A 27,986-nucleotide genomic window follows, 5' to 3' on the forward strand; every position below is an offset into this window, starting at 1 on the left:
GTTTAGTTGTATATACTTTGTTTATGTTGTTCAGTAGTATATGCCTACATGAGGCCGTAAAGCAGTTAACAGAGCTGAGGCGGGTCCTCGGTAGTCTGTAGTTGGAAGTCCGGACTTGCCAAGTACAGATTTAAGTACGCACTTCCAAGTCCGCCATCTTGGAGCGGTCGACCGCTCCACTCTGACGAGCCGTGGGGCCGCCATCTTGGAGCGGTCGACCGCTCCACTCACTGTAATCTGTTTGGTGCAATGAACTGTCAGCGCATTTAATTAATCAAACCTCGCTGAATACCAAACTGATGTTCACACGAGGTTGTTCTGCTGCAAAGGTCATACATGTAGCTATGATACAGGACACACGGCGGGTTTTAATATTCATAGTGGGCTTAAATAAGACTCCTTGACAAAGCAGTTTGGTACGTCGTGTGTGTGCGTGTGTGCGTGCGTGCGTGCGTGCGTGCGTGCGTGCGTGCGTGTGTGTGTGTGTCTCCTCCTACGTCTCTCTGAGCGTCAGATCGGTTCCGTTCTGAACTTCCTCATCTATCTTCCTCATCCTCATCTAAGATAAGATAGACAGTTTACTACCGTTTATATTGTCTTTAGGTTACTGGTATATAATAATAACCAGTTTACTACCGTTTATATTGTCTTTAGGTTACTGGTATATAATAATAACCAGTTTACTATCGTTTATATTGTCTTTAGGTTACTGGTAAATGACCACTTTACTACCGTGTATATTGTCTTTAGGTTACTGGTATATAATAATAACCAGTTTACTACCGTTTATATTGTCTTTAGGTTACTGGTATATAATAATGACCAGTTTACTACCGTTTATATTGTCTTTAGGTTACTGGTATATAATAATAACCAGTTTACTACCGTTTATATTGTCTTTAGGTTACTGGTATATAATAATAACCAGTTTACTACCGTGTATATTGTCTTTAGGTTACTGGTATATAATAACCAGTTTACTACCGTTTATATTGTCTTTAGGTTACTGGTATATAATAATAAGTTTACTGTAGAGAATACATCGTTAGTTCATGTTTTACTGCTTTACTGACCTGTGGTAAATTCAACATTGCGTTCAATATTCAAGCGATTTGTTTGTCTTGAGGCTCAGAATGAAGAGAAGGACGTGACAGAAGTCCTTTCAATGTGCTGATATTTAAAAGGTTTAATATTTGTGCGTATTGACTGGGGATTGACAGTTTTATAGATCCTATAGTAGCCTGTTGCTGGACTGTACCACTTTCACAGGGGGGTTCCTGTGGGTCTAGACTCGATTCCTATGGCTTAAACCACAGCTGGAGCCAGAGAGAGAGCCTGGAGGGAGAGAGAGAGACCCGTTGGTCATAAGAGGATACCCTATCGATGTGTTGAGCTTCACCAGTTGATTTATATGGAATCTGTGGTTCAGTAAAGTGGCAGAATTCAGACTTTGTTCCAGTGGAGAAATGATTCTAACGTTCTTCACTTTTAATTGTACCACAATGCATTTATTCAGTCTATTGTGTATCTTTTTTGTGTTGTAGTTTAAGCACAGTTACAGTCTCCAAGGTGTTTCATTCTCATCTCTCAGTTCTCATGTGCTGTACACATCTGTACTGTAGTGAGGGCAGTGTGGGTATGTTGTTGTGGGGTTCATATTGATGGTCTATGACGTCCATAACGCTTTAGTGTGACGCAGTCACAATGATCGTCTCTCTCAATAAACAGCTAAAGTTCAGAAGGCAAATGAAGTGATGGATGATTTGTGTTTGTGTCCAGGTCTCCAGTCGACTATGGATGAGGAGAGAGAGGAGGGGGGTCCTACCTCTAAGACCACTCTGTCTGGGGTACATGGCCACCGGAGCAAAGCTAAGAGGTAAGAAGAGGATCTCTCTGTCTGTGACTGTTGTCCATCTCAGAGCTCAGCAGTGATACATCATGACTCCATCATTAGTCTGAGTAACAGCTGTGTGTGTGTGTGTGTGTGTGTGTGTGTGTGTGTGTGTGTGTGTGTGTGCGTGTGTGTGTGTGTGTGTGTGTGTGTGTGTGTGTGTGTGTGTTGTGTTGAAGCCCAGCGCAGCAGCAGAGAGCAGACTCCCCTGGACCCAGCAGTGTCTCCATGAAGAGTGACCGCTCTATGGAGCCACCTGAAGTGTTTAAAGATGGAAATCACCAACCTTCTAAGACAAGGTGAGGATTCAGCCGATACATCAGGGCTGTTCAACTGGCGGCCCGCGGATCATCTTGATCTGACCGCCCATCGTTAATCAGAACATACCAACGTCCAATCACAGGACCACTTGGAGATGGATTGGTTCATGGCTGAGGCCGTTTATTCTGCTGTTTGAATCGTGTGAATGAAATGAATATTCAGACGACTTGTAGCAGACTTTACAGGTTTAATGTAAGAAGGTTCAACGTCTTTCAAACGGCTTTTATTGAATCAGTTTGATCTTTTGAGGTGAAGAGATTTATTGAAACCAATAATCCATGAAGAATAACACAGGTCTGTGTAGAAATGTAGAAACTGACTGCTCTATTTCTATGTTAGCTAAACGCATTGTGAATCAACACTCTATGCACAGTATGAAGGATACTTAGTGTGTTTTTATGTTAACATGTTAACATGTTAGTGCTTAAATGACATAATAACTTAACATTTTCAGCCTGTCTTTATATTTCCATTTCAATAATCTGAGAAAGATTACTGAAATGAAAAGTCATGAGAAAGTAGTTTAATATTATTAAATTAATTAATAAATTTTTCTGCAATAATTGATCAAATGAAACAATATCCACAAATCCTAACTTCCAGATGGTTCTTGTTTTTCAGAAGGAGGCAGCAGAGAGCAGACTCCCCTGGACCCAGCTGTGTCTCCATGAAGAGTGACCGCTCTATGGATATACCTAACCGGTTTAAAGATGGAAATCCGTCTATTGAGAAGAGGTGAGGACTTAGAGAGTGAGCGGTCAGACATGGAGGGGGGCTTCTTCAGCGGTGGAGGGTCGGGGGGGCGGAGGCGGGACATGTTATGGTGGTGAAAGGCTGTGATTGGCCTCGTCACTCTGCAAGCAAGAGTTGCCAGATTGTTTTGCTCAAAGGTGACTCCGATCCGATTTCATTCAGAACAGTGTGAACAGCACAAATCACACGGAATCAGGTCTTTTCAATTCTGGTTTGGGCCACTTCCATACGCGGTCCTGAATCAGATACAGGAGGGATTTCTCTCAATGCGACCTCATGTTGAACAGTCGTATCGTAACGTGACTTTGACGTCACTCAGGGATGGACAACTTTCATGATTAAGAGGGCCACAATTTTCATCATCACCATCAGAGGGCACATGACCGCACTCTTCACCTAATCGGATATGAGAGAAGATACGAAAGAATAAAAAAGAAGAACAAATGATGTGTAGATATGTGTCTGTATCAGTGGTGGCTGGTGATGAAAGTTGTTGATGGGGCGTAGTCGTGGGCGGGGGTCTGGGGGTCCTCCCCCAGAAGATGTTGAATTTGGTAGATGTGATTTCCTGTATTCTGGTGCATTCTGGGGATGGCCACTACTGATCTGATTCATAGCCTATGTATGTTAATTCAACCAACATACATTCATTTCATATTTTCCATGCTCAAATGTCATTTTTAACATGTCTATACTCTTGTTAAACGACAAACACAACAAGTGTTGTTTTAAAAGCCACATGAGTGATTCTTATTTTTCTCAGTGCAAAGGGCTCACATACATCATCATTCAATGATGGCACAAAACTGAAACAGTGGGCCAACATTAAGTGAACAACTAGCATCATAGTCAGTGCAGTTGTAGTGGTGGAGACTTAAGTTGAAATCTTTCATGACTGATATTGTTTCTAAGCAAAGTAGACACATGGGTTTGCCTTTGAATTCTATGAAAAGATACTCTGCTTCTCATCTTGACTGAAAGGTACGGTTACTGTTGATCGAGTTTTCTAAATAAGACTTTGACAAAGCAGTTTGGTGTGTCAGTGTTGATCAAACTGATTTATAATTCTGTGATTCTAGTTCAGAGCATTAGTTTACTCAGGGCCAGTAATAACATCTCAGTAACAAGTTATAATATATAGATAGATAATTACGGACTTAAAAGCTGGAAACAAGTGAAATGCTCTCACCTAAAAACAGAATTTTTTTCTTGTCAGTGTCAAAACTGCAGTGTGATTAAAAGCTGTGTGTGTGTGTGTGTGTGTGTGTGTGTGTGTGTGTGTGTGTGTGTGTGTGTGTGTGTGTGTGTGTGTGTGTGTGTGTGTGTGTGTGTGTGTGTGTGTTGAAGCCCAGAGCAGCAGCAGAGAGCAGACTCCCCTGGACCCAGCTGTGTCTCCATGAAGAGTGACCAATCTATGCATCCACCTGTCACGTTTAAAGATGGAACTCAGTCTATTGAGAAAAGGTAAGTATTTATTTGGGATGATTATTAGGGCTGTAGTCAACCAAATCAAATCTTGGTCTGTTTAATTTCAACAACTCTCAGACCAATCGATTGGTCGATGGGGAAAAAATGATAATAAAACAATGTGCACGTTATTTTTAGATCAACTGAATCCGCCACAGTGCGTTCTACTCTACCTGCTAGCCTCAATATCACGTCAGGGCTGTTTGGAGAAGGTCGTGGGTTTCAGATCCACTCTGGGTCCGAGTCGACTCGGTCAGGGCAGAGCTTCAATATGAAGCAGTCAGCGGACGAGCCACGGAGCGTCGGGCAGCGTCGTTTATAGACGACACAACCAAGAATTGATTTGAGCTTTCATCTGTTGTAATATAATGGGGCCCACTGGATGGAGCTGCGATTCGTGCCAAGAAGCCAATTCTGGTGTGTTCACACTCAAAGCCTATCGAGCGTTAAACACGAAGGGAGTAGGTTACACTACTCTCTTGTTAGTATTGTGAGAAATATAATAACAACAAAGAGTCCTGTTCATTTATTTAATAGTTTCATGTTTTCTTGTGATAGACACAAATACTCTACACGGCAGTCATCAGAGAGGAGATTTGTGTTGCCTGCTTATAGAACAGGGGCTGGGCAGAGAACACTGCACTACAGAGAAATGGTAGCATGGAATTCTTTACCACGTTTTTTGGTTAATGAAACAAGTAAGATGGCCTTTAAAATCAAATTGAAATTGTATTTGTTTACACAAAGTGTTACATGATTGTTTTGTTTTTATTCCTCCTCTTTTTAAAAGAGGCTATGTACCTTTTCCTGTGGATCTCATAAAGTACATAAGGGTACTATGACTATGGGTTGATCAGAACAGAATATAACCAACTTATATCAAGTAATGATTTTTATTTCCTCTTTTTTTTTTAAATGTTTTTTGTTTGTGTTGTATGCTGTATAAATGCATGTTTATGTCTAAAAATGACAATGCAATTTGTAACTTGACCACAGGTAGAACAGCACCCAACATTCAATACGTACTCACGTACTCATGCCTTACGATTTTAGCTGAAATGCTTTTCACTTCCTTTACACTTATGTCATGCTTTTTTGTTGTCCTTTCTAACCCCATGCTACCGGACGGATGACTTCTTTGGAATCAATTAGTTTGTAGCGGAGTAAAGGTCCAGTTCAACGTTGAGAGGGTGATACCAGGTGGTATCACTCAAATATAAAAAGCATCGGTTTGCATTTGTCCCTCCCGCCCTAAAATAATGAATGAAGAAGCTCTTAGTTCCTTATAAAAGGATCACCAGCCATTGTCCGACCAATGAGAATTTGGTCCAACAAGTGCATATCGATTAACCGACCAGAACCTGACAGCCCTAGAGATTATAGAGGTACAGCTTCTATCAAACGTCCATAAATCCTGGTTCTTGTTTTTCCAGAAGAGCCCAGCAGCAGAGAGCAGACTCCCCTGGACCCAGCTGTGTCTCCATGAAGAGTGACCGCTCTATTGGTAGACTGATTAACTTTAAAGATGGACGTCCCTCCACAGAGGAGAGGTAGGAGTTTCAAACAGATGATGAAAACAGACCAGTTGGTTGTTGTCAGACTATATCGATTCTATATCAATGTTTACAAGTCATGGGAAATACAATAGTGTGTGTGTGTGTCCCACAGACCACACCAGGAGAGGTCAAAGGTTACCAGTGCTCAGTCTGTACAGCAGCATCAAACAGAGCTGATCAAGGTGTGTGAATGTCCACCAAGACATTTGACTTTAGCTCTACATGAACATTAAGAAAGCATCTCTTGTGGAGCTAATAGTCTCCAGGCTTCCCTCTTCAGACCAGCGGGGCGTGAATCCAGGACAGATGCTTCTGATGTCCTCAGTGAGTTCAGAGTAAAGTTCTCTGTGATGTTTGTTCTGTTCCAGAGGGCTGAGGAGAACGCACACGCTTTTCTAGACAAGGAGCTGAAGAAGCTATGGAGGGATCTGTTCCCAGATTACCCACAATGCTCAGAGAGTCAGAGGGAGGAGGAGGAGGTGGATGATAAGAACAAGGAGCAGAGGAGGCGCGCCATAGAGGGAGTGGTAGACATCACAAAGCTCTGCCTGATGGAGATGAACCAGGAGGAACTGGCTGACACACTGTGGAGCGGTAAGAAACTCTTATTTAGAAGACAGAGACAATTATTTCAAAGGGCAGAAGAGACTCTTATCTCCAAAACAGAGAACAAATGCTAATTCTGATTAACAGTATGAGACTCTTATTTGTTCTGCTCAGATTAAATGACATATCTTGAGATATCTATAGATATCTATATATCTATATTATATATATATATATATATTTCTAACTTTAATGTTAAAATGGTTTTATCCAGATGTGAAGGTTTATTGTTGGGGTATCAGGTTAAAGAATGTTAAACATCATCATCACCAGCACCAAATCATCCGACCACATCACCCCCGTTCTCATCCAACTACACTGGCTCCCTGTCCAACACCAGGTTGACCTTAAAGGTCCCATGGCATGAAAATGTCACTTTATGAGGTTTTCTAACATTAATATGAGTTCCCGTAGCCTGCCTATGGTCCCCCAGTGGCTAGAAATGACGATATGTGTAAAGCAAGCCCTGGGTATCCTGCTCCGCCTTTGAGAAAATGAAAGCTCAGACAGGCTGATTTGGAATTTTCCCCGTATGTCGGGGATGGTGGTCCGCCCATGAGACAATGAGCTTGGACCGTGCAAGCGCCACATGTGTGTGAATACACACACTGTAACGCAAGGGTTGTACACTTCTTTGTTATTTGGATAACCGTTCTGCTGTTGGTGTTATGGAGCATAACACGCAACATAATAACGCAAGCTTGCGTAAAGCTCCCATTTGGTGAAAAGACTAAAATGCGTCGAGTTCTCTGACGTCTCTGGTACTTCCACAACGAGACTCGTAGTGGGGGTTATCTCGGCCATGGTTGAGAAGGAATTGGGGGAAAGGAACTTTGGCTTTGACTCCCAGAAGTCATAGACGCAGATATTAGGCTCATATTAGCCTAATGGGGAAAAATCATGTATGTTTTTGGTAGGCCTATTTACACATTTAAGAAATGTTATGAAAAGTCATTGAATGAGTTTCGTGTGGGACTATGTTTATTTTTATGAATTAGCCTGAAGCTGAAGAGAGTTTTGGAAAATACACCAACGGAACGTTTTTTTTTATTTTTTTTAACAAAGCATAGTAGGCAATGTCTTTGTGCGCATAGAATCTCCCTGCTTCTGAAATGTGTGAACATCTCTGCCCAGCACTCGTCCGCTGGTTTTCCATCAGCATTCCACTGTGCGACCATCCCTGGAGCGTATGCCCTCACACATTGTTGAAATCATATGCTGAATGCTTTATTCTTTCTATGTGGTTTTTAGTTAATGATCGGGCTATAGTAAGACCACGTTAGCTATGTAATCGCTGGTGGTTGGTGCCGGTGGAAACCGGGACATTTTAGCATCCCGACAGGCTTTTGTTGGGCCCAGGGACACGCAACTCAAAATCAGGACTGTCCCGGCACACGGGGACGTCTGGTCACCCTAGGCTAATTGCATGAGCCAATACTTTTCAGAATCGCGCGGCAGAGGTCAGACTGCCAACACTGCCCTCTGAGCTTTAAGACGATGCGCCCTCGCCACATCCGTCAGTTTTTGTGAATGGGTGTTTGTCATGGCAGAATCTGCGCTTGTAGTAGCATAGTCTTACTAAAGTTAACTTTAGTAATCTTTAGGAGTTAATCCAGCATTTGCATATTATTAGCCTATTAACAACACAATGTAGGCATGTCTATTCAAATAGCCTACAACCTTAAATAACCAATTAAGCTTATCAGTGACTTTATTCATCTAGTTATAGAAAATAATGCCTTCATCTGTTAACAATGCTTTTGTTTATTAACAATGAAAGTCGCTCATCATAAAGACTAGTGGAAAAAACCCTGAGTGGACCTTTCGGCTATAGGCCTGCAAGATTAACCCACTTTAACATTTTGTTTATTTCAAATAAAAATATGTTTGGGGGCGGGCCTGCGTGCGTACGTGAAGTGAGCTGAAGGTAGTGGGGGCACATCAGCCAGAGCAGTGTGTGTGTGTGTGTGTGTGTGTGTGTGTGTGTGTGTGTGTGTGTGTGTGTGTGTGTGTGTGTGTGTGTGTGCTGCCTGCTGCTCTGAACCAGCTCTGAACATAACAGATGCTACTGATTGTGTCACAGGAAGAAGGATAGCACAGTCGTTTGTCTTATTTGATCTGACGTGTCAGTGTTGTGTTTTGGCTATGAAAAACCGCCGATCTGATCCTAAACCAGCTTTGGCAGTAAACTGCCCAAGCTGGTAACCCTGGCCACACCCCCACCCTCCACCTTGCCCGCCTCTCTCCTCCTCATTAGAATTTAAAGCTACAGACACAGAAACGGCATGTGGAAAGCTCATTGTGGGACTGGCTCGTAGTGGCTGTCATTCTTCTTTTTCCTTACTCAGGACATATTGAAGATATAAAATCAGTTGAGTTTTCTTCTGTTGCGATTTGTTTGACCTTTTTTCATTAAATGACTGGATAATTTGGATAATTTAACAGGAAATATTGACCTGTTTCCACTGATGCCACCATCCGCTAACTGATTTCTTCTGTTGTTTTTCTCATTTAGGATCTGCTGCTGTTGAGTGCCAACGTGAACTCAAGTCTCATTTGAAGAGGAAATTCAACAATGTGTTTGAGGGAATCGCTAAAGCAGGACATTCAACACCTCTGAAGGACTTCTACACAGAGATCTTCATCACAGAGAGAGGCAGTGGAGAGGTCAACCAGGAACATGAGGTCAGACTGATTGAAACAGCTTCCAGGAAACCAGTCAAGGAGGAAACACCAATCAAATGCGGAGACATCTTTACACCCTTACCTGGACAAGATAAACCAATCAGGACAATTATGACAACTGGAGTGGCCGGCATTGGTAAAACCATCTTAACACACAAGTTCACTCTGGACTGGGCTGAAGGCAAATCCAACAATGACATACACTTCACATTTCTCCTCACTTTCAGAGAGCTGAATTTACTGAAAGGGAAAGAGTTTAGCTTGGTGGAACTTCTTCATCACTTCTTTATTGAGACCAAAGAAGCAGGAATCTGCAGATTTGATCGGTTCCAAGTGGTCTTCATCTTGGATGGTCTGGATGAGTGTCGACTTCCTCTGAACTTCCAGAACAACCCGATCTGGACTGATGTCACAAAGTCCACCTCGGTGGACGTGCTGCTGACAAACCTCATCAGGGGCGACCTGCTTCCCTCCGCTCGCATCTGGATAACCACACGCCCTGCGGCGGCCAATCAGATCCCTGCTGAGTGTGTTGGAATGGTGACAGAGGTGAGAGGGTTCACCGACCCACAGAAGGAGGAGTACTTCAGGAAGAGATTCAGAGAGGAGACGCTGGCCAACACAATCATCTCCCACGTCAAGAAATCACAAAGCCTCCACATAATGTGTCACATCCCAGTCTTCTGTTGGATCACGGCTACAGTTCTGGAGGACTTCTTCAAAACATCCCAGAAAAGAGAAGAGACGCCCAAGACCGTGACTCAGATGTACAGCCACTTCCTGAGGGTTCAGTCCATACAGGGGGACAGGAAGTATCATGGGAGAGCTGAAACAGATCCAAACTGGAGTTCACAGAGCAGGAAGATCATTGTTTCTCTGGGTAAACTTGCTTTTAGCCAGCTGGAGAAAGGCAACCTGATCTTCTACGAGGCAGACCTGGCAGCGTGTGGCATCGAAATCAGAGCAGCCTCAGTGTACTCAGGAGTGTTCACCCAGATCTTTAAAGAGGAGTGTGGGCTGTACCAGGACAAGGTGTTCTGCTTTGTCCATCTGAGCCTCCAGGAGTTTCTGGCTGCCCTTTATGTCTTTAAGCACTTCATCAACACTGGGGTCAATCTGCTCTCAGAAGAACAACCAAACTCTGGGGAAGATAAACTCCTCCTCCTCTACCAGAGTGCTGTGGACAAGGCCTTACAGAGTGAGAACGGACACCTGGACTTGTTCCTCCGCTTCCTCCTGGGCCTCTCTCTGGAGACCAATCAGATTCTCCTACGAGGCCTGCTGAGACAGACAGGAAGTAGATCACTGATCACTCAGATTAAAAAAAGTCTGCTGGGACAGACAGGAAGTGGCTCAAATACCAATGAGCAAACCGTGTCTTACATCAAGAAGAAGATAGATGGAGATCTCTCTCCAGAGAGAAGCATCAATCTGTTCCACTGTCTGAATGAGCTGAACGACCGTTCTCTAGTGGAGGAGATCCAACAGTCCCTGACATCAGGAAGTCTCTCCACAGAATCTCTCTCTCCTGCTCAGTGGTCAGCTCTGGTCTTCATCTTACTGTCATCAGAAGAGGAGCTGGACGTGTTTGACCTGAAGAAATACTCTGCTTCACAGAAGGGTCTTCTGAGGCTGCTGCCAGTGGTCAAAGCCTCCAAAACATCTCTGTAAGTTCACTAATAACATGTATTACAATACACAGAACACTATATACATAAAATGTAATATAATGTATATATTATAATATATACTAGAATATAAAAGGTATAATGAAATACAAATTGTATCTGTACGTTCACAGATAACATGTATAACAATACACACAAGATAATATACATAAAACTAGAAAATAAAAGTTATAATAGTGATAACGTATTATATTACACACAAAATAATTAATACTGAGATATATAAGCAGTTATGATTTATTTATTTAACATACTCCCCAATCATAACAATCATAAAAAATGAATAAAAAAATGAATCAATAAAATCAACAATTAACAATGATTCGCCGAAGGTCTCGGGGGCTATTCCCCACTACTCACAGAGCCTGAGCTGAATCAGTTTTATATAAACTACACAAGGACAAAGGACCAAAAATAAACAAGATTACACTTTTTTCCGGGATGTATTTGTTTTTATGAGCGGTTTACTAGTTTTTATTAGCGTGACGAGACGGCCGTTGTCGTTGATAAAATACATCTAAACAAAAACTAAGAGAGATCGAGGAAGCCGAAGGTTTGATTGCTAAAGATTTTATTATCACTTGAGAACAAGCAACGACAAAATCCTGAGTTGGTTTGACAAAGAACTGAACAGCCACTCTCTGGCCCCTGCTCTTATGCTCCATTGTGCCCATATATCATCCATACGTTGTTACCCCATCCCATGCATTTTCCCTTATTGGGAACATGTGGTGCCATCTCCCTGCATTCTTTGCTTATATGGTGACATATTGCCCGTCCCCATGGACCTCCTTGAGGCCCATCTAAACAGAGCGTTCCATTCTGTGCAGTCCCAACATTCTAAGAACATATATCAGATACACAGAGCATTTCTTTGGTTGCTTAGTGTTTCTCCACACTTATTTAATTAATATAGCATACTGGGCAAGATGTTGACAGCATAACAAATTTCTCCTATACCATTACGCACGCTCCCCAATATCCCGAGATAGTGAAGGGACAGAGGGGGGAGAGGGACAGAGGGGGGACAGAGGGGGGAGAGGGACGGAGGGGGGAGAGGGACAGAGGAGGGACAGAGGGGGGAGAGGGACAGAGGGGGGAGAGGGACAGAGACGGAGGGGGGAGAGGGACAGAGACGGAGGGGGGAGAGGGACAGAGGAGGGAGAGGGACAGAGGGGGGGAGGGACAGAGGGGGGAGAGGGACAGAGGGGGGGAGGGACAGAGGAGGGGGAGAGGGACAGAGGGGGGAGAGGGACAGAGGAGGGAGAGGGACAGAGAGGGGGAGGGACAGAGGAGGGGGAGAGGGACAGAGGAGGGAGAGGGACGGAGACGCAGGGGGGAGAGGGACAGAGGGGGGAGAGGGACAGAGGGAGGGACGGAGAGGGTAAGGGAGGGGGGGGGAGGGGGAGGGACGGAGGGGGGGAGGGAGTACACACAACGAAAACATACATAATAGTAGAATATAAAAGTTATGATAACATAGAAAACATCTTTTGAGGTTAACTTATAACATCTCAATATACACAACGTTATATTGTGTAACCAGGGTGAAAAGTCAAACTCAAAAGCTCTATTATGAAATAATAATTAAAGAATGAATAATAATTGTTCATCAATAATTAAATGCACCTGTATTTAAATATGTTGCTATAAGTATAAATAAATAGTTATTGATGAGGTTACATGCATAAATATACGTTCATTATTAATAAAAGGTGACCCACTATTTTAAAACGTTTAACCTTGTTCAGTAGTTTGGTTATATGGATGCTTTGGGTTTAACCAATAGGATGCGTTGATACAGAGACTTCAGGGTCATCTGGGGGAAAGGTGAGAGGTCACGAGTGAGAGAGGGAGGAGACAAAGGAGGAGAGGACTTTATTCTCTGTAGAGATCGCCCAGCTGAATGATATTTAAACATTTACTTATTAGTTGTAACCAGTAGCGGCGCCGAAGAATTATGATTGGGGAGCTACGGGGGCTAGATTGTTTATAGCAGGGGCTAATACATTTGGACTATTCACAGAGCCTGAGGTGAATCATTGTTTTATATAAACTACACGTGAACACTCCAAAAATAAACAAGATTACACTTTTTGCCAGGATTTATTTGTTTTTATGAGCGGTTAATTCGTTTTTATTAGCGTGACGAGACGACCTTTACGCGCTCCCCAATATCCCGAGTTTGAGATCTCAATCTCGGGATATGGTCCAATATCCAGAGATAGAGAACCAATCAAATTGCTCCATCTTAGGAGGTTCACGTGTAGCATATACTACATTTAAATATCCAGTGTTTTAAACATTAGTTAAACTAAAAACACTTTTCTAATAAAGATGAAGACAATAACTTAATTATGTTAAAAGTAAAAGTTACACAGATAATTAAATTAACATTTATGGATTGAATGTATTTCAATTAATAAAACATCTCTAATTAAAGTTTTCAACACGTCCTTTTATGTAAAAGATGTAAAATATTTTAATCCCAGTTCCTAACATGTTGTGTTTATTGTGTGTGAAGGCTGGATGGCTGTGATCTGTCAGAGACATGCTGTGAAGCTCTGGCCTCAGTTCTCAGCTCCAACTCCTCTAGTCTGAGAGAGCTGGACCTGAGTACCAATGATCTGCAGGATTCAGGAGTGAAGCTGCTCTCTGCTGGACTGGGGAGTCCACACTGTACACTGGAAACTCTCAGGTCAGTTTTACTCAACGGTCAAACACTTACAGAGGGGGGGGAGGGACAGAGGGTGGGATGACACATGTGCACGAGTACACAAGAAAAAAAAAATCATCCTTGCCGCGAAGCGGTTTTCTATTTAAGCAATAGATCACGACAGGCTGTGAAATGTTCTCATTATACCACAGTTAAGGGGCGTTGTCCGTCCCTCCGCTGCACGTCGGGACGGACAACGCCCCTTAACTGTGGTATAATGAGAACATTTCACTGACTGAAGTGATCTATTGCTTTTATAAAACGGTTACGTAAGTATGGCGAAATGAAAGTCATAGACCCCCTCAATTTTGAAAAAGCGAGCTTCATAGCTCGGTTCACCGGCAATTTAGCCTACTATCGAGTTCACTCACCGTGTGCCTATTGCTTTACAACATTTCCACCCTCTCCATCAATCAACATATTTTTAGGATTCAGTGAACTATGCTATTGCTTTTATATATAAATAAACAACAGTTCAAGTTAGGCGCGGAGTGATACTGAATTCTATAAACTGAACGGGTGTCATAGCTGTGTGTATACGCTCATTATACAACAGTTGGGAACCAATCAGATCACTTGATTTAAGCCACCCGTTTTCTATTATCTCTCATATCACTGTGGGGGGAGTTGGCATATTGGCGCCCCCTCCGGCTGCAGGCGCCCTGCTCGCTGAGAAGGTGCCGTCAGAGAAGCTGTATGAGAAGTAGTGGTGGCTCGTTCGCAAACAAATCAGTTTGAACGAACAACTCTTTAAAACGAACAAACCAACCTGATTCGCCGCTCTCGTTCGTCGCCGTTCGTCTCGTTCGTTCTCCGAGACTCGACTCCCAGCTCCACCCACTAGTCGCTGAGTCGCGCTGAGTCGCCGTTCGTTCACTGACTGTGTTTAGCGGTGAAGACTCGAGGACTGAGACGTCACGAGAGTCAGCCGGGCAACAACATCCCGATTCCGAACATGAAGCGCTCCTCAGCTAAAAGGAACGTAGTTAATGTTGTGTTAATTGATGACCGTTTGCACCATTGCACGATCGTGATTCGTTTGAGAATGAGAACGAGGGAGGAGCTGAGTCTGACCGACTCGGCTGAGAACGTGCATTCGTGATTTGTTTGAATGAGAACGAGGGAGGAGCCGAGTCTGACCGACTCAGTGACTGAGAATCATGATTCACCGCTACCGGAAACGCGAACGAATGAACGAACAAACGAACGAACGACTCTTCTTGGCGAACTGACCGACGCGAACTGATTCATTCAAACGAATCATGACATCCACCACTAGTGAGAAGGGGAAAGGGGAGGGGGGGGACAGTTCACCTCTGGGTCTCCATAACGGACAAGGGGGGGACGGGGGTCCACTGTTAGCGGATTGAAATCCTTATTGCAGCCTGCAGGGTTATGTGATCAACATACGGAGGAACGCGGTCGCTGAGCTGCCCCAACATGAGACGTTAAACTCAGCTAGAACCGCCGCCCACCACGTCCACCATCATCCAAAACGTGATGTCAACAGACCAACAATAGTCTGAAAGCCTACAGAGACTATCGATAGTTAATGTGACGATCACGTTATTAAAAATAGACTTGGAGCAATGATTTACAAACTATCTTTTTGGGAGCATGCTTTTGCAAGTAGTTCGCCGCCCCACCTGCCCATATGGACGGCCCGGTACAGAGCAACACTCTAATGGAATGAGTGGCTCAAGTCAGGCACACCTCGAATTTCTTGCAATTGAGAGGGGGGGGGGGGCGCTCGGAGGGGGTCTCGCCCAGGGTGTAATTCAATGTAGAACCGCCACTGCCTACCATCCATCTGTGTCCATTCATGTGAACAGATTCACTCACTTTAAAAGGGTTTAAGTTCATGTTTTGAATGCATAGGGGGCAGTGCTTCATTTGAGCCGGAACACGCCGGAACATGTTCCAGCACCTCCTGGGTCACTGAAAAATGAATCGCCTAAATGAAAAAAAACAATTACTGTTTGTGTGTTGAGTGTGGTTTTCTGTCTAGTTAGTCTTTATTCCCTGTTGAAGTTCCACTAAAATCTAGTGTTTGCATTTTAGGTTTGAGGTGAAAGATGGTAAAGAATGTGCACCCCTTTACCCTTTAGTTGTTTTTTTACTCTACTCTAAAACTTTACCGTTTTAATGATCAAACAGTTAAGTTCCACATCAGAGGACGTTGAAAAGACTTACCTCCAGAAAAGTAATAGTTCACACGTGTGTGTGTGTGTGTGTGTGTGTGTGTGTGTGTGTGTGTGTGTGTGTGTGTGCAGGTTGTCTGGCTGCCTGGTCACACAGGAAGGCTGTGCTTCTCTGGCCTCAGCTCTGAGCTCCAACCCCTCCCATCTGAGAGAGCTGGACCTGAGCTACAATCACCCAGGAGACTCTGGAGCTGCGCTGCTCTCTGCTGGACTGGAGGATCCACGCTGGAGACTGGACACTCTCAGGTATGGAGAGGACAGCTCTCCACTCGGGGACAAAGTCTCCTACAGGGATTCAAGCCGCTGCTAGATGAAGCGGTTTGAAAAGGCAGCTGTCACTCATGTTGTGTAGAACGTGATGAGACAGCAGATGATGAAGGTGAATGTTTCAACATGCTGCTCTCACTTTGTTCCCCCCCCAGTGTGGAGCACGGTGGAGTGTGGAGGCTGACACCAGCTCTAAAGAAGTGTAAGTGTCTGTTTGATTCATCACAACACACACTCACTATTGGAATGGAAAGTCCATCCACACAGCAGGAGGTGACGTCCGCTCATTCACATGTGGACTTGTGTATCCGTATGTCTAGCTATGTTTGCCTGTGTTGATGTGTGTCTAGTATGTTTGTGTAGGTGTGTGTACGTATGTGTACATGTCTATGTACTGTATGTATGGACCAGGTCTATGGTACCAACAGTTAGTTTCCAGCCTGTATGTGAGCTCAGCTGGTTCAGTCTGTTGTTTACACAGGTGGATCACAATGGATGTGTATTGGAACCTTTCAAAGTCGAATATCTTGAAAAGTATGTAGACTATAGCTTAGATATTACAGAGGATTAATCAGCTCATTGTGGTGAACGTTTTGATGTATAATATGTGTATGTCGTGTAAATATTGCGGGAGTAGATTCAGTGTATACATTTTTCATTGTTTTGACTGGGACAACCACTCACACACACATGGGATTTACATTTACGTTTAACTTAAAACAGCTTATAAACAATATGCACTACTATTTCTAAAGCTATAGCACACTAGTCCACTATAGTAGATATCATCTGATATGATTTAGTCTTTCTATGTTCATTTTTGTAGAGAAGATGAACGTGAAACAGGAAGAACAGTACTAGTGATGATGATGATGATAATGATGAAGATGCAGAAGGGTTCAGTAGCTCATCATGTCTTGTTCTCCATCAGATGTCATCAGATCTGACATGGGGATCGAAGGAGAGGGTGGGGTCCAGGATAACACCAAGATTGCGTGCCAGGGGGGAGGGAGTGATGGTCGAGGCGTATATATTGAGAGTGGATTTGGTGCCTATGAGAAGGAGCTCTGTTTTGTAGAAAGTTGTGGGTCAGCCATGTTTTTATTGTAGAGATGCAGGTTTCGATGTGGGTTAGGGGAGGGTTTTGGGTGGTTTTGGTACTGATGACATCTGAGTGTCATCTGCGTAACAGTGGAAGTCGAGATTGAGTTTGCGGATGATGTGACCAAGGGGGAAGAGGTAGCAGATGAAAAGAAGGGGGCCGAGGACTGAGCCCTGAGGGACCCCCTGCGGTACAGGAGAGAGGGTGGACGTGTGGCCAGAGAGGGAGACGAACTGTTGCCTGTCGGTGAGGTAGGAGGTGAGCCAGTCGAGTGCGGTGCCCTCAACACCCTGTTGGCGCAGCCTTTTGAGGAGGATGGAATGGTGTACAGTATCAAAGGCTGCGCTGAGGTCTAGTAAAAGCAGGATGTTGAGGGCACCGCAGTCTGCAGAGGTGAGGAGATCATTGATTACTTTGACAAGGGCAGTTTCGGTGCTGTGAAGCGGGCGGAAGCCAGACTGGAGGGGTTCATAGAGGTTGTTTGACTGGAGGGGTTCGTAGAGGTTTTTTGACTGGAGGGGTTCATAGAGGTTGTTTGACTAGAGGGGTTCATAGAGGTTGTTTGACTGGAGGGGTTCATAGAGGTTGTTTGACTGGAGGGGTTCATAGAGGTTGTTTGACTGGAGGGGTTCATAGAGGTTGTTTGACTGGAGGGGTTCATAGAGGTTGTTTGACCGGAGGGGTTCATAGAGGTTGTTTGACTGGAGGGGTTCATAGAGGTTGTTTGACTGGAGGGGTTCATAGAGGTTGTTTGACCGGAGGTGGGTGTGGAGTTGGGCGGTGACAATGCGTTCCAGAGTTTCGGAGAGGAACGGCAGGTTGGAGATGGGGCGGTAGTTGGAGAGGTTGGCTGGATCAAGGGTGGGCTTTTTGAGGATGGGGGTGATGGAGGCAAGTTTGTAGACAGAGGGAACATGACCAAGGGATAGGGACTGATTGAAGAGGGTGGTGAGGTGGGGGGTGAGGACAGGGAGGCAAGCCTTGGTTAGAGTCGTTGGGAGGGCGTCGAGAGAGCAGGTGGTTGTCTTGGACGCAGTGATGATGTCCAAAATGTGGGAGGAGTCAACAGGGGAGAAGGCAGTGAAAGAAGGGAAGGGTGGGTGGTCAGGGAGGGGGGGGGGGGATAGGAATGGTGGGGGTGGAGGAGTTACTAACGGCGGCAGTCAGGGAGCTGTTGATTTGGGAGATTTTATGGTTAAAGGCGAGGAGGAAAGAGTTACAGAGGTCAGGTGAGGAGGGTGGATTAATGTCCGGCAGCTGGAGCAGTTTGTTGACGGTGGAGAACAGGATGCGGGGGTTCCGGTTGGTGCTGTTGATGAGGGTGGAGAAGTGGGCGGATTTAGCAGCATGGAGAGCGTCACGGTAGGAGGAGATGTGATGTTTGTAGGCTTCGGCGTGAACGGTGAGGCGGGTTCGCTTGCATAATCGCTCGAGTTGGCGGCCAGTCTGTTTCATGGTGCGGAGTTCCGGGGTGTACCAGGGGGCGGAGTTAGTGAATGAGACAGAGGAAGTCTTCCAGGGGGAAAGGGAGTCAAGGGAGTCAGAAAGGATGGAGTTGAGCATGATAGCATAGTCGTCAGGGGAAGAGGGGGCAGAGTCAGGGGGGAAGGCAGAGGAGCTGGGAGAGTGAGAGTGGGTTGACTGATTTGATGTTGCGGTAGGAAATGGAGCGCTTTTTGGGATTATGGGGTGAGGGTAGAGGAGCGGAGAAGAGGATGCAGAGATGATCAGAGAGTGGGAAGGGGAGAGGATGGGGGTTAGATACGGGTAGGGAGGCGGAGCAGACTATGTGGAGGATATGGCCTTTGGTATGGGTGGGGAAGTCAATGTGTTGGGTGAGTTGGAAACAGGCGAGAAGGGAGAGGAAGTCAGATGTCAGTGGGGCGGTCGGCTTGTCCGTGTGGATGTTGAAGTCACCGGTAAGTAGGAGGCGGGAAGAGAGAGAGGACGCAATGGTGAGGAGTTCAGACAGTTCAGAGAGAAAAGATGGGCGTGGCTTCAGAGGACCGTAGATTAGAACAGTGGTGATGGAGTTGGGGAGGGAGAAGGCAAGGTGTTCAAAGGATGAGATAGATGGGAGGTTGAGGTTCAGTTCAGTGATGGACAGGGATTGTTTATGAAGAACTCCAACGCCTCCCCCTCGGCCAGAGAGGCGGGGTTTGGCGATGTAACTGTAATTGGAAGGAGTGGCTTGATTGAGAGCGTAGAAGTCCAGGGGCTGTTGCCATGTTTCACAGAGGAGGAGCAGATCCATGTTATTGTCCAGTAGCAGTTCAGATATAACGGCTGATTTGTTGGAGAGGGAGCGACAGTTCAGCAGTGCGAGGGAGATGGATGGGGGGGCAGGGGAGGGGGAACGGAGGTTAGTGAGGTTGGCAGTACGGCAGGTGGGGGTGACGGGGGGGAGAGAGTTAGTCCAGAGTGAGGGGATGGGTGAGCCATGGGGGAGGTGTTGGTTGCGAGAGGGGCCAGAACCTGGATGGATGTAGCGGCGTCGGCGGAGGATTCCGGCTGTGCTGGCTGCAGGGGCAGCAGCAGCAGAGAGACGATGGTTATTGTTGAGGCGGTGAAGGTCAGCGGCGGTGTAGCTGAGTGGGCCAGAAGTTGGTGGAGTAGAGGAGAGAGTCCTAAGAGTCTGGAGTAGCAGGAGTGATAATCCAAGGTGGAGACGAGACATGACGGCGGATGAAAGAAGGCCGGGTAGTATATTGGTGGTGGCTAGTAGCTGATTGGCTAGAAGCAGGGAGGCAGTGAGTTGTGTGTTGTTGTGTAAGACTTGCGTGGATTTCTGACTAAAACTTTGCGGACGCCAAAATCTGGAAAGCTGATGCTCACAAAAAAATCTGGATGTATCAATCCTTGCGTAAGCACGATTTCACACAGATTCTCTTTGTACATCCCAATTAACGTGACATTGAGCGCACATGCACGAGCCCGTCTCTCCACCCATTTCCATCTCCACCCGTCTCCTCCCTCATTTAATATGCTAATTAGTATAAATAAACCTGCAGTAGTGCGCTCGTTAGGAGAAAGGAGAAAATGGAGAAAGGAAGAAAAAATAACTTTAGTGAATGCGAGGTGGAGGTGCTGATTTCGGAGGTAGAGGCCAGAAATAAGATCTTGTTTGGCTCTCTTTCCTCTGGAATCAGCACCAAAAGCAAAAAACTGGCGTGGGAAAACGTTGCCGGGTCGATCAATGAGGTTGGGGCCGAAAGCCGAACTGTGGCTGACATTTAAAAAAGTGGTCGGACAACGTCCACTATTGTAGTCCACTATTGTAGTCCACTATTGTAGTCCACTATTGTAGTCCACTATTGTAGTCCACTATTGTAGTCCATTGTTGTAGTCCATTGTTGTAGTCCATGAGGGAGAGAGAGAGGCCGTTTCTCAATGTGGGTTCTTGTCTGTACTTGTGTACTTTGCGTTCTCGTGAAACGTCATCAGTCGTAGCCCAAGTACTGTTCCAATTCCAAGTACGCATCAAGTCAAGTACAGTCGTAAAACCCGTGTGTGTTCTCCATGCGTTCTTAAACTGGCCGTTCCACCGAGGACGCATCGGAGGTGACTTGTGTGGACTTGGACCGTTAAATATCCCAGGATGGATTTCGCATTACCATGTTTTAAAATATTAGTATGTAAGCTATAATAATAGGCTATATATAGGAATATTTGACATATATAACAAAAATGTAGGCCTATTCATTCAAAATATTGACATACTATTTTAAAATTAAAGAGGCTGGGGTTTTGTTTAATATAATTTGTTTTTATTGTATAAGTCACTGATAGAGGAAACCCATCACAACGGCAACGAAAATCTTGGTCGGATCCATCCGATCGTGTGTGTGTGTGTGTGTGTGTGTGTGTGTGTGTGTGTGTGTGTGTGTGTGTGTGTGTGTGTGTGTGTGTGTGTGCGTTGGTTCCACCGGTATATGAGGACATTTCATCCGTTTACGCACCGACATTATAAGGACATACCGTAATTGTGAGGACAGTTGCGATGTCCTCATAAGTCTCGCAGCGTAGAAGCACTTAGCATGATGCAAATAACTCCCTCCCGCTTTTTCTCGAATTGTCCTCATAGTTACGGTTGACCTGATTTCTAGCGTGTGTGTGTGTGTGCCCGTTGTGTATAATCGCCTACTACTGCCGGTTTGTGGTACCGCAGCTCCATACACATTTCTTGATCGGGTTACACTGAATGAGAGCCTTTCATTGGCTGAACACCTGATCAGTGATTGGCTGAAGCTGACGTCAATCAGGCAGATTCTGATCTGTGATTTGGCTGCTGAGTTGTCCATCACCTACTGGCGCGAAGTGGCACCGAAGAGAGTGTGCATTTTTCCATGGCCCCAGGCAGAAACTTGGATTAACAAAATTGGTAAGTGATACTGACGAACTATAAATGTATTAGCAATAAAAATGTATCTAGGGATGGTAATATTTTAATTTACTGGCTGTTTGTGCCAGCCGTTTGTGAGCAGTGAATTGTTTGCTCTAACCTAGTTTCCTCGGTAAGTACATGGCAGTGGCTATTACCTGCAGCGAAGAGGGCAAGCATGAAAGCACGTTTTAACACACCTAAAATATACAGCATCTATATAGCATAAACTAGGTAAATGCAAATAGGCTTTATTTGGTGGGCCATTTATAATGTTAAGTTTTATTTTATCCGTCTGAGAAAATTATCCGCGAGTGATTAACTAGTGGGCAGTGGCACTCGCTCTCGTGTAGCTGCAGGTAAGCACCAAGGGAGGGGCGGGCGAGAGTCTCCGTTATAGACGGTGTTTTCTGGTACAACGTTAATAGAGACGCTGGGTGCAGTCGTATATTCAATTTTGCTTAGGAACCGAGACCTGTTTCTCGTCAGTGCTACAAACAAATATAAGCAAAGGTCGAACCTGGCGTAACCTGGCGTAGCCGACAAGCACGCAGAGTTGTACAAGGAGTTTAAAGACCGACAGGTTAGTATGTGAAAGATAACACGATCACGTTCATGATCGTGACAATCAAATAAGTCAAATGAGTAGGCTATGGTTTATTTAGTGAGAAGTCACTATTTGGCACCACTGTAATTTGACGAGGCTATCTAGAGAAATAGTAGGCTATTTTCCTCATGGAGAATGAGGAGTTGTCGTCACGGCACAGAGCCCCTCCCCTTTCCGCCATGTTGGAAGGTACGCCCCTCCGAGTGCAGCTGAGCTTTGCGTTGTTGTTGACACGGTAGCTGCTAGCAGAGGAGGTTGATGCAACTCTGTACTGTTTTAACAATGCCTGGAAATGACTGCTGCGTTAAAAACTGCTCCAATGCCTCACACGATCGTCGAGGAAACCATAAGAATAGTGGGCTACAGTGTTGTGCTATATATACATACATACACATAAGCAGCAGCGTTTCAGTTACGTCATTTATGTGCCTCCTCCATGGGACCAAAATTGTACTTAAATGTACTTGAATTGACTGGCGCGTTGCACAGAATACTGCGGTACTTTATTCATTAACCTGTCTAAATTTGTGTCTCGAGGTTCCTATTTTTTGGCAATCAAAATATGGTCCCCCTACATAAAATACATGTAGGAATATATTTAATTTTCATTTATTTTCATAACTTATGGGAAACACTGAAATGGTAAGAGAGCAACAGACAATGAGTAATCAGTAATTTGGGGGGCTTGAGCAGTCAAAGTTGTTAGAGTGAAATAATGTATTGAAGTGTATATATGTTGTGAATCAACACATCCCTGTAAATTATGAAATATGATGTACAAAAAGGTCAGATTTATAGAGAAATTATATGACAATAGCATACATTTCCTCTGTACAATTGCAGGCACCACATAAGGAACCCCAAACGTCCAAGACAAAAAAAACAGCCTCAACAGAAAATAAAACGGCAAGTTGTGTTTTGTAAAATCACAGCCACTTGTTGTCTTTGGTTATAGTGTGAAAAAAGCACCTACACAACACGTCATCCTACTTGCTGCAATGTGATGTCTGTTGTACATATTCCCAGTGTTGTAGCACAATAATTGCTGCATGACAATTCATTATTACTGTTCATTACTATTCCAATTGTTTTATTTGCACCTATCTCTTATCTCCAGGAATTCTGTGGTGAGACGAGCAAGGCTCTGACACTCAGCAGTGCAACGTCTGACACGCCAGCTGATGAAGTGAGTATTAGAATATATTCTTTGTTTGATGCAGGTGGCTAGGGCAAAGTACTGCACTGGGCTGTTTTTAGATGGACACTCGTTTTTATGAAGTATGAACTATATTCATTGTGGAAAATTCTCTAGATCCTTCTCCTCGCACCTCTCCTTGCATCTCTCTCTGCTCCTCTGGACACACACAGATAGTAATGACAAGCAGCTAATTAATGTAGCTAACGCTACTCAGCAGCTAAAAACGTACTGTTACCGTTGGCTTCAGAAGCTGTAGCATTTATTAACTGACAAACTACATGTTCTGCCAACTTCCTGCTAATCTCTTTCTGTGCTGTTGCCGCTCTGTTCGCTTTTATCACTTTAGTCACTTTCTCGCTCACTTGTTGCACATTTCCATAAGGAGCTACGCTACTCTACGTTATGCTGACTTTACGCTACTCATGCTACTCGCTACTCTAACGTTTATAAGCATGAGCGTTACATTTTACGTAAATGTCCTCTGAAGAATGAGAGGAGGGTCCCACATGATTTGCTGCGCGAATTAATGACTCAAAAGTCCAAAATAACGCTGTGTCATTGTGCTCACACAGTGTGAGTAAAAATCCTTAGTAGCGCGTTGACATTAATGACCTTGTGAAATTTCAGCAGTGGCGCTCGTAATCTAGCGTAATCTGAATGAATATAGGGGAAACACTGCACTCCAGTATCTCTGCACTTTGGGTCAGACAGAAGCTGGTGGAATGTTTCAAAATACCTGATAAGGTTATGGGCTGTCAGGTCGCAGTGTGTCTTGTAAGGACAGCACATAACTTGTCTAATTTGAATAGAGGTGAGCCCATTGTGTGAGTAAGTTGTGTCACTTGTGTGTCAGTGGTGCATCTCTAAACTGAGTTGTAAGGACAGCTCTCCTTGTGAGGACCATCGTATATCCTACTTGCTGCAATGTGATGTCTGTTGTACATATTGCCAGTGTTGTAGCACAATAATTGCTGCATGACAATTCATTATTACTGTTCATTACTATTCCAATTGTTTTATTTGCACCTATCTCTTATCTCCAGGAATTCTGTGGTGAGACGAGCAAGGCTCTGACACTCAGCAGTGCAACGTCTGACACGCCAGCTGATGAAGTGAGTATTAGAATATATTCTTTGTTTGATGCAGGTGGCTAGGGCAAAGTACTGCACTGGGCTGTTTTTAGATGGACACTCGTTTGTATGAAGTAAGAACTATATTCATTGTGGAAAATTCTCTAGATCCTTCTCCTCTAACCTCTCCTTGCATCTCTCTCTGCTCCTCTGGACACACACACATAGTAATGACAAGCAGCTAATTAATGTAGCTAACGCTACTCAGCAGCTAAAAACGTACTGTTACCGTTGGCTTCAGAAGCTGTAGCATTTATTAACTGACAAACTACATGTTCTGCCAACTTCCTGCTAATCTCTTTCTGTGCTGTTGCCGCTCTGTTCGCTTTTATCACTTTAGTCACTTTCTCGCTCACTTGTTGCACATTTCCATAAGGAGCTACGCTACTCTACGTTATGCTGACTTTACGCTACTCATGCTACTCGCTACTCTAACGTTTATAAGCATGAGCGTTACATTTTACGTAAATGTCCTCTGAAGAATGAGCGGAGGGTCCCACATGATTTGCTGCGCGAATTAATGACTCAAAAGTCCAAAATAACGCTGTGTCATTGTGCTCACACAGTGTGAGTAAAAATCCTTAGTAGCGCGTTGACATTAATGACCTTGTGAAATTTCAGCAGTGGCGCTCGTAATCTAGCGTAGTCTGAATGAATATAGGGGAAACACTGCACTCCAGTATCTCTGCACTTTGGGTCAGACAGAAGCTGGTGGAATGTTTCAAAATACCTGATAAGGTTATGGGCTGTCAGGTCGCAGTGTGTCTTGTAAGGACAGCACATAACTTGTCAAATTTGAATAGAGGTGAGCCCATTGTGTGAGTAAGTTGTGTCAGTGGTGCATCTCTAAACTGAGTTGTAAGGACAGCTCTCCTTGTGAGGACCATCGTATATCCTACTTGCTGCAATGTGATGTCTGTTGTACATATTGCCAGTGTTGTAGCACAATAATTGCTGCATGACAATTCATTATTACTGTTCATTACTATTCCAATTGTTTTATTTGCACCTATCTCTTATCTCCAGGAATTCTGTGGTGAGACGAGCAAGGCTCTGACACTCAGCAGTGCAACGTCTGACACGCCAGCTGATGAAGTGAGTATTAGAATATATTCTTTGTTTGATGCAGGTGGCTAGGGCAAAGTACTGCACTGGGCTGTTTTTAGATGGACACTCGTTTGTATGAAGTATGAACTATATTCATTGTGGAAAATTCTCTAGATCCTTCTCCTCGCACCTCTCCTTGCATCTCTCTCTGCTCCTCTGGACACACACACATAGTAATGACAAGCAGCTAATTAATGTAGCTAACGCTACTCAGCAGCTAAAAACGTACTGTTACCGTTGGCTTCAGAAGCTGTAGCATTTATTAACTGACAAACTACATGTTCTGCCAACTTCCTGCTAATCTCTTTCTGTGCTGTTGCCGCTCTGTTCGCTTTTATCACTTTAGTCACTTTCTCGCTCACTTGTTGCACATTTCCATAAGGAGCTACGCTACTCTACGTTATGCTGACTTTACGCTACTCATGCTACTCGCTAATCTACGTTTATAAGCATGAGCGTTACATTTTACGTAAATGTCCTCTGAAGAATGAGCGGAGGGTCCCACATGATTTGCTGCGTGAATTAATGACTCAAAAGTCCAAAATAACGCTGTGTCATTGTGCTCACACAGTGTGAGTAAAAATCCTTAGTAGCGCGTTGACATTAATGACCTTGTGAAATTTCAGCAGTGGCGCTCGTAATCTAGCGTAATCTGAATGAATATAGGGGAAACACTGCACTCCAGTATCTCTGCACTTTGGGTCAGACAGAAGCTGGTGGAATGTTTCAAAATACCTGATAAGGTTATGGGCTGTCAGGTCGCAGTGTGTCTTGTAAGGACAGCACATAACTTGTCAAATTTGAATAGAGGTGAGCCCATTGTGTGAGTAAGTTGTGTCACTTGTGTGTCAGTGGTGCATCTCTAAACTGAGTTGTAAGGACAGCTCTCCTTGTGAGGACCATCGTATATCCTACTTGCTGCAATGTGATGTCTGTTGTACATATTGCCAGTGTTGTAGCACAATAATTGCTGCATGACAATTCATTATTACTGTTCATTACTATTCCAATTGTTTTATTTGCACCTATCTCTTATCTCCAGGAATTCTGTGGTGAGACGAGCAAGGCTCTGACACTCAGCAGTGCAACGTCTGACACGCCAGCTGATGAAGTGAGTATTAGAATATATTCTTTGTTTGATGTTTGATGCAGGTGGCTAGGGCAAAGTACTGCACTGGGCTGTTTTTAGATGGACACTCGTTTTTATGAAGTATGAATTATATTCATTGTGGAAAATTCTCTAGATCCTTCTCCTCGCACCTCTCTTTGCATCTCTCTCTGCTCCTCTGGACACACACAGATAGTAATGACAAGCAGCTAATTAATGTAGCTAACGCTACTCAGCAGCTAAAAACGTACTGTTACCGTTGGCTTCAGAAGCTGTAGCATTTATTAACTGACAAACTACATGTTCTGCCAACTTCCTGCTAATCTCTTTCTGTGCTGTTGCCGCTCTGTTCGCTTTTATCACTTTAGTCACTTTCTCGCTCACTTGTTGCACATTTCCATAAGGAGCTACGCTACTCTACGTTATGCTGACTTTACGCTACTCATGCTACTCGCTAATCTACGTTTATAAGCATGAGCGTTACATTTTACGTAAATGTCCTCTGAAGAATGAGCGGAGGGTCCCACATGATTTGCTGCACGAATGAATGACTCAAAAGTCCAAAATAACGTTGTGTGTCGTTGTGCTCACACAGTGTGAGTAAAAATCCTTAGTAGCGCGTTGACATTAATGACCTTGTGAAATTTCAGCAGTGGTGCTCGTAATCTAGCGTAATCTGAATGAATATAGGGGAAACACTGCACTCCAGTATCTCTGCACTTTGCGTCAGACAGAAGCTGGTTGAATGTTTGAAAATACCTGATAAGGTTAAGGGCTGTCAGGTCGCAGTGTGTCTTGTAAGGACAGCACATAACTTGTCAAATTTGAATAGAGGTGAGCCCATTGTGTGAGTAAGTTGTGTCACTTGTGTGTCAGTGGTGCATCTCTAAACTGAGTTGTAAGGACAGCTCTCCTTGTGAGGGCCATCGTATTCCTTCATATATGACTCAAAGTTTGTTCTTTAGGTGGCAATATAGCAGCATCATAACCTTCACATTCATATCATATTCTGCTTCAAAGATTAATTGACATATGCCTCAAATGCTTAGATCTCAAATATTAGTCGTGGCAGAAATGTTGTGTAGTTAATTTTGTAACTATTATTTTAATTTATTTATTCTTAGTGCCATTGTCAAGACTGCAGTGGACCCGTCTCCAGTCTAAAATGGCTTGGCTTTGACATGTAAATGTGAGTATCATTG

At 44.2% G+C, this 27,986-nt stretch overlaps 1 protein-coding gene across 1 annotated transcript; it reads left to right on the plus strand.

Moving 5' to 3' along the window:
- The first annotated feature begins 2,105 nt into the window (after positions 1–2,105).
- LOC311369812 (NLR family CARD domain-containing protein 3-like) lies at positions 2,106–16,288 on the plus strand. The gene is made up of 9 exons (XM_084487999.1): positions 2,106–2,190; positions 2,834–2,947; positions 4,313–4,429; positions 5,866–5,982; positions 6,101–6,170; positions 6,357–6,582; positions 9,110–10,932; positions 13,514–13,665; positions 15,957–16,288. Exons 1-9 carry the CDS (start codon positions 2,120–2,122, stop codon positions 16,192–16,194), a joined length of 2,928 nt encoding a protein of 975 aa, XP_084344125.1. The 5' UTR covers positions 2,106–2,119; the 3' UTR covers positions 16,195–16,288.
- Positions 16,289–27,986: the final 11,698 nt, after the last annotated feature.

Source organism: Micromesistius poutassou (genome assembly GCF_964030765.1).
Source record: "Micromesistius poutassou genome assembly, chromosome: 24".
Lineage (NCBI taxonomy): Eukaryota > Metazoa > Chordata > Actinopteri > Gadiformes > Gadidae > Micromesistius > Micromesistius poutassou.

Bases quoted from the DNA above. Each gene is read 5' to 3' on its own strand.
- LOC311369812 (XM_084487999.1), top strand. From the start codon at position 2,120: ATGAAGAGTGACCGCTCTATGGAGCCACCTGAAGTGTTTAAAGATGGA. The intron at 4,430-5,865 runs GTAAGTATTTAT...TTGTTTTTCCAG, and splicing joins ACTCAGTCTATTGAGAAAAG to AAGAGCCCAGCAGCAGAGAG. The intron at 6,171-6,356 runs GTGTGTGAATGT...GTTCTGTTCCAG, and splicing joins ATCAAACAGAGCTGATCAAG to AGGGCTGAGGAGAACGCACA.